Source organism: Sciurus carolinensis, chromosome 16 (genome assembly GCF_902686445.1).
Source record: "Sciurus carolinensis chromosome 16, mSciCar1.2, whole genome shotgun sequence".
NCBI classification, from domain to species: Eukaryota; Metazoa; Chordata; class Mammalia; order Rodentia; family Sciuridae; genus Sciurus; species Sciurus carolinensis.
Genome location: NC_062228.1, coordinates 26,690,910 through 26,697,478, shown reverse-complemented (window position 1 = coordinate 26,697,478; position 6,569 = coordinate 26,690,910). Strand labels below are relative to the sequence as shown.

At 51.5% G+C, this 6,569-nt stretch overlaps 1 protein-coding gene across 1 annotated transcript; it reads left to right on the top strand.

Annotated features, from left to right (window-relative positions):
• The first annotated feature begins 4,478 nt into the window (after nt 1–4,478).
• Nucleotides 4,479–6,137, top strand: Ccl17 (C-C motif chemokine ligand 17). The gene is made up of 3 exons (XM_047530094.1): nt 4,479–4,595; nt 5,285–5,402; nt 5,854–6,137. Exons 1-3 carry the CDS (start codon nt 4,526–4,528, stop codon nt 5,972–5,974), a joined length of 309 nt encoding a protein of 102 aa, XP_047386050.1. The 5' UTR covers nt 4,479–4,525; the 3' UTR covers nt 5,975–6,137.
• The last annotated feature ends 432 nt before the right edge of the window (nt 6,138–6,569 follow it).

Below are 6,569 nucleotides of genomic sequence, written 5' to 3'. Positions count from 1 at the left end.
ATCTTCTCTGTTTGGGCAACTTTATTTTCAAGATTAAATATTTTGTCTTCATTGTCTGAGGTTCTGTCTTCCAAGTGGTCTAGTCTTTTGGTAACGCTTTCCATTGAGTTTTTTATTTGGTTTATTGTTTCCTTCATTTCAAGGATTTCTGTTTGGTATTTTTTTTTTGAGAATCTCTATCTCTTTGTTGAAATGATCTTTTGCTTCCTGCAGTTGCTCTGTCAGCTTATTGGTATTATCATTCATTGCCTGCGTTTGCTCTCTTATCTCATCCTTTGCTTCACAAAACATCTTAATCATGTATAATCTGAAGTCCTTTTCTGACATTTCTTCTAACATACTGTCATTGGATTCTATTAATATAGAATCTAGATTTGTTTGGATCATTTTCTTCCCTTGTTTTTTCATGTTGTTCACGTTTCTTCCCCTCTAGCAGTGCAGATCTGGGGTATTGCAGATTTCCCCCTATAGGCTAATAGCGGCCCTATAGGTTTCCAAAACCTTTTCTTTAAGGGGAGATCAACATTAGCAGTGCCCAATTCAGACACTATGCAATCCTAGACCAAATAGCCCCTATGAGGACAATAACAAAATTGTCATAATAAACAGAATGAGTTCAAATATTATCTTCAGTAAAACAAACAGATTTGCAATTAGGTCTGCAGTTTCTAATGGAGGACAAAGAGAATGCAAAGGGATGTAGAATGTGGCTGTTAATGGGATAAGAAAAGAATATACAGAAGTTCTAGATAATAGAAAGGGTGAGAGAGTAATCAAAAGAAATCGGATGTTAGCATGCAAAAAAGGGAGAAAGAGACTCTGAGGGAACAGGTAAACAAAAGGAAAAGAGAGCAAGAAAAGTAAAGAAATAAAAACTTAAAATTTTTCAATAAGGAGAAAAAAGAAAATCTACAGTATAAGAGTCATATAGTAATGAAACCTCCCAGTGTTCAGTAGCCTGATGCATGAGAGGTAGCTGACATTGAGCTTCAAGTCTGCAGCAGGCATCTCAGGATGGGATTTGCCCCACCTAAAGATCGGAGCTCTGGCTTCCAGGATTATCCAAGATGGCCGCTCTAGCTTCCAAATGTGTTGGCAAATGGGGAGCTGCAGCTCAGGGAGTGGACGTGGTCAGCTGGAGGTCCTGGAGGCGGGGTGTGGTTGGTCAGGCAGGGGTCCTGGAGTTCCGGTGTGTTTGGTGTGGTTGCGGGATCCTGGAGGCCGGATGCAGTTGGTCTGGGGTCCCGGTGATAGGGTGCAGTCAGTTGGTCTGGGGGTCCTGGTGGCAGAGCAGTCAGTCAATGTGAGGGCCCCAGAGGCAGGGAGTAATTGGTCAGGCTGAGGGATCCTGGAGATGGGGCTCAGTCAGTCCAGCCAGGGGTTCTACGGGGCCTGGCTGTTGTCTCAAAATGGCGGCAGCCACGTGTAATCAAACCTGCAGGTACTGTAACAGTGAACTTCCAGGCAACAGCAGGCAGCTGGTGCTCCACTGGTGGTCTGCGATCAGTTTGCTGACTGTTGTCGGACGATCGGGAGGTGAACCTCGTGCCTTGGGTGATGAATAGGTGTAAGGCAGGCAATGGACAGGCGAGAGGCAGGCAAATGGCGGACGATAGGTGCCTGACAGTGAGCAATCTGCACTCAAAAAATGCGTCGATATGCTGGCAGACTGCAGGTGATCACAGCAGACAAATGGGGTAAACAGCAGGGAATCGATAAGCAGCAAAAACTGCCTCACCAAGAAACAGATATCCTCTGCTTGAAACCGGAGTTATGGAGCGACAAGGAACGCAGCCACCCTCTAGTCCGCCATCTTGGATCCCTTTGGCAGGTTGATTTTATTGGAGCTCTTCCATCATGGAGGGGCAGAGGCTTGTCCTTACTGGAATAGACACTTATTCTGGGTATGGATTTGCCCTCCCTGCATGTAGTACTCCAGCAAAAACCACCGTCCATGCACTTCCAGACACCTTATCCATGTCCTGGTATCTGCACAAGGGTGGCAATGGGCTCATGCTCAGGGGATTCACTGTCTTACCATGTCCCTGCCATCCAGAAGCAGTGGTTTGAATGGCCTTTTGGAGATGCAGTTACAGTGCCAGCAAGGTGGCAATGCCTTGTCGGGCTGGGCAAGGTTCTCCAGAAGGCTGGATGCTCTGCCCCAGCATTCACTATGTGGTGCTGTCTCTCCTATGGCTAGGACTATGTGTCCAGGAATCAGGGGTGGAGATGGGAAGGGTTCCACTCACCCTTACCCCCAGGGAACCACTGGCAAAGTTTTGGCTTACTGTCCCCACAAACTTATGCTCTGCTGGCCTAGAAGTCTTAGTTTCATAGTGGAAGATGCTTCTGCCAGGAGGTATGACATGATTTCATTAAACTGAAGTCAAGATCAAGACTTCCCCTGGTCACTTTGGGCTCCTCATGCCTCAGAGTCAACAGGCGAGGAAGGGAGTCATGGTACTGGTGGGGAGGCTGAGCCAGATTACCAAGGGGAGTTTGGACCGTTCCCAATGGAGATAAGGGAGAGTGTGTCTGGACTGCAGGAGACCCCTTAGGGTGTCTCTTGCTTTTACCATCTCCCATTATTAAGGTCAGTGGGAAACTACAGCAACCCCATCTGGGCAGATGACAAATGCATCAGACCCTTCAGGAACGAAGGTGTGGGTCACACCCTCCGGTGAAGAACCCAGACCTGCTGAGGTGCTTGCTGAAGGCAGAGGAAGTACAGTGGGTGGTGGAAGAAGATAGTTATAAATACCAACTACAACCATCAGTCACAGCAAGGGCTGTGATCATCATGAGTATTTCTTTCCTATTTTGTGAAGAGCATGTTGGTGCATGTGTGCACATGCATTAAGCAGACGTTTGTTACTCCCCTCTTCTATTCATTCATCATGTAATATAATACTGGTTGACTTAACATCAATATTTAAAGTGATGTTAAGTTGGTGTTTAAGTTGTGGGATGTCAGAAGAGCAAGCATACTAAAAAAAAAATTTTTTCCCCTCCTGTTCTGGGGAAGGAACTAATGCATTTTCAGTTGTATGAAGGACAGTTATGTCATGTTAGGTGGAATTGTAATCTTGTGCTTATTTGGAGATTCGGTGTGATGTAAAGATGTTTGGGTGTCAAGTTGACAAGGAATGAACTTGTGATGGTTAATCTTTTTTCAACTTGATTGGATTAAGACATGCCTAAGCCAGTGTGACTGGGGAGGCTAAGGCAGGAGGATCACAAGTTCAAACCAGCCTCAGCAACTTAGTGAGACCCTAAGCAACTTAGGGAGACCCTGTGTCTAAATAAAATATAAAAAAGGGTTGGGGATGTGTCTCAGGGTTCAATTCCTGGTACTGAAAAAAAAAAAAAAAGGAGAGAGAGGAAGATGCCTAAGATTAAGAGGCTCCTGGCTGGGTGGGTGGCACACACCTATAATCCCAGTGGCTTGGGAGGCTGAGGCAGGAGATTCAAAGCCAGCCTCAGAAACTTAGCGAGACCCTAAGCAACTCAGTGAGACCCTGTCTCTAAAAAAATATATAAAATATAAAAAAGGTTTGGGGACATGGCTCAGTGGTTAAGTGCCCCTGGGTTCAATCCCAGGTACCAAAAAAAAAGAGAGACTTCTGGATGTGTCCATGAGTGTGTTTCTAGGAATGACTGGCATGTGGGACCCCCAACTGAGGAAAGAGCCACCCTACGTGTGGGCAGCACCATCCAGCAGTGTGGGGCTCTGAATGGAGCAAAGCGTTGGAAGAAGTAGGAAGCAGGGCAGACGCAAGCTCCATTCTCCTTGAGCAGGTGCTTGATGGCTGCACGATCGCCCAGGACACTGGACGCCACGCCCCAGCTCTTCCAGCAGACTCACCAGCGACTCTCCAGGGAGTATCCCGGCCTTCGGTCCTGGACTGGGGCTGCATCGCTGGTCCCGCTGGTTCTGAGGCTCCAGCTCCTTGGACTGAGCAGCAGCTGGTCCTTCCAGCTCTCCAGCCTGCAGACGGCCATTGTGGGACTATCCCGCTTCTGGTCCTGTAAGCCAATCTAATAAATCCCTTTTTTGGGTCTCACATGTGTATGTGTGTGACATGCACACATTGATGCTGTCTTTATGAATCCTGCTGGCTGTTCCTCTAGAGAACCCTGACTAACACACCCCGTGTCAGGCAGGGCAGGAGGGAGCCCAGCCCAGAGCAGGACCTCTCAGCTCTGCTGATAGAGGAACCAAGAAATGTCCTCTTTGAAAGGAGAAGTGTGTCACTGCTGTGGCCCCCGGACACATGTACCCCACCTCTGTCCCCATTTGAATGTCCATTCTCTGGAAAGCCACAAACATTCCAGGACTGGACTTCTACTGAATCATCTCAAATTCTTCGAATTACACTGGTCTAGGAAGGATGTGGAGGAGGTGGCAGGAGGCGGGGCACGACCCCCAAAGAGGTTAAATAGGTCACCTCCATGCTGGCTGTCATCCTCATCTCCCCTGAGCACGGGCACCAGACGCGGAGACCTTCTCCTGGGCTTCTGCACCATGTCGCCCCTGAAGACGCTGCTGCTGGCCGCCCTCCTCCTCGGAGCTTCTCTGCAGCACATCCATGCAGGTGAGAGCAGGGACAGGTGACCCGGGAAGGGGCAGGAAGCGGGATGCACGTGCATGCATATGTCATTTGCACTCCCTGGACTCCCACAAGGACAGGAGGGGCTGGCAGCAATGACATTTTGAGGAAAGCAACCAAAGGAAAATAATGGTGCTGATGGTGACGATGATGCTGGTGCTGCCCCTGCCCTGGGGCTCCGCGTGGCAGGGAGGCCCGCGCAGTGTCTCGACTGCAGTGGCCAGGAGGCCACGCCGGCGGCTGTGGGAGTCAGTGGAGAGCGAATCAATCATCTCTGAGTTATCTGTTAGTATCTGCTTTATTAATGGGTTTTATGCACAATGAGGGAACCAGCAGACAGAAGAACTGGTTCCAAGAACAGGAGAAAGAGAAAATATTTTTATAATCATGATATTTTGTAAACTGTAAAATATTCATCAGGGAAAAGCTGAAATAAGGTCACTAGATAGAGACACACAGGTGCACACACAGACACACGCAGATAGAGACGCACAAACACACCGGATTCCCCACCTCGCACGGCGACCCCAGACACACAATGTGGACCCAACCCACCGGCCCCCAGACACAGGCACGGGGACACCTATTCTGTCACCACATGCAGACTCCCCCAGAACCCAACCCCAGACACGTGCCAGACCCTGGGGACACTCTGGCTCTTGCTGTCTCCGTAGCTCGAGCCACCAACGTGGGCCGGGAGTGCTGCCTGGAGTACTTCAAGGGGGCCATTCCTGTCAGAAAGCTGGTGACCTGGTACAGAACCTCAGCCGAGTGTCCCAGGGACGCCATTGTGTAAGTCCCCCTCTGCCCACCCAGCGCTACTCCTGGGACCAAGCACGGGGAGCAGGTGGCTGCTGGGGCTCCCGGGATGCCAGGGAGGGGGAGGAGAGGCCAGCCTCTGAGAGGGAGGGACGCCCAGGAGACAGTCCGTCAGTGGCAGTGCTGTCCTTCCCCGTCCTGAGCCTGAGCTGGTGGAGGACACTCTGGGTGGTCTGGGCACAGGTGGTCTGAGGGGTGGGCACCGGGTCCTACAGCCCTGGCTCCCTGGGAGCGCTGTGACCAACGCGGGGGTCCTGGGAGTGTTGAGACCACTGAGCAGTCACGGCCTGATGTCCCGGACCTGCCACTGACGGCCTGTGTGACACCACGCGGTTCTCGCCTCTCTGGGCACAGGGCAGGGCTGGCACTGGTGCTCTGGCAACCTTCCTGCCCCCACACGCCCTGTGGCTTCCCCTCTGTGCAGGCTTGTAACCGCCCAGGGGAGGTTCATCTGTTCAGACCCCAAGGACAGGCACGTGAAGAAGGCCATTAGACACTTGCAGAGCTTTGTGAAGTCACCTGGTCCCATCACCCAGACGTCCTGATTTCCTCTGGACTATTTGGAGATTTCCAGCATCAGGATTCACCACTCCAACCTGGAGCCCCTGGGGTCCCGTGTAGGCCTCACAAGGACAAAGGGGAGGCAGTGAGGAGACCCTGGCCCCTTGGCTGAACTGAAGTCCTGGGTGTGAAAGCCCTAATTAAAGTCTCCTCCTCAGTCTGGGTCAGTGTGTTCTGTCCCGGCAGTACAGGACACCCTTCCACTCTTGACTTCACACTGCAAGGGTCCTCAGAGGACCTTTGGCCCTGCCCTGCCCCAGTCAGAAAGGGACCCTGAGGCGGACAGGGGCGTGGCTGCCGCAGACCACGCCCGCTCAAGGGAGGGCGTGGCCAGAGGGGGCGGGAACCGCAGAGTGGGCCAAGCCGTGCTGGCCCGCTCTCAGCCCCGCGCCCCAGGCTGTCCCCTCTTCCCTGCGGTATGTGCTGGCAGATGGGGGTCCTGGGCAGCCTCCGCTGGATTCTTTCCCGTCTTCTGTGCCCCCCAAATCTCCCAGTCGCTCCCTCAAACCAGCCGCTATTCTTGCTGGATGGGAGCTGAGGTCTGGCTCCCCTCTACAGGAGTTTGAGTTTCACAAATGT

Excerpts from the sequence above, each read along its gene's own strand:
- Ccl17 (XM_047530094.1), top strand. The coding sequence starts at position 4,526 with ATGTCGCCCCTGAAGACGCTGCTGCTGGCCGCCCTCCTCCTCGGAGCT. Across the intron at positions 4,596-5,284 it reads TCTGCAGCACATCCATGCAG|CTCGAGCCACCAACGTGGGC; the intron begins GTGAGAGCAGGG and ends CTGTCTCCGTAG. Across the intron at positions 5,403-5,853 it reads TGTCCCAGGGACGCCATTGT|GCTTGTAACCGCCCAGGGGA; the intron begins GTAAGTCCCCCT and ends CCCTCTGTGCAG.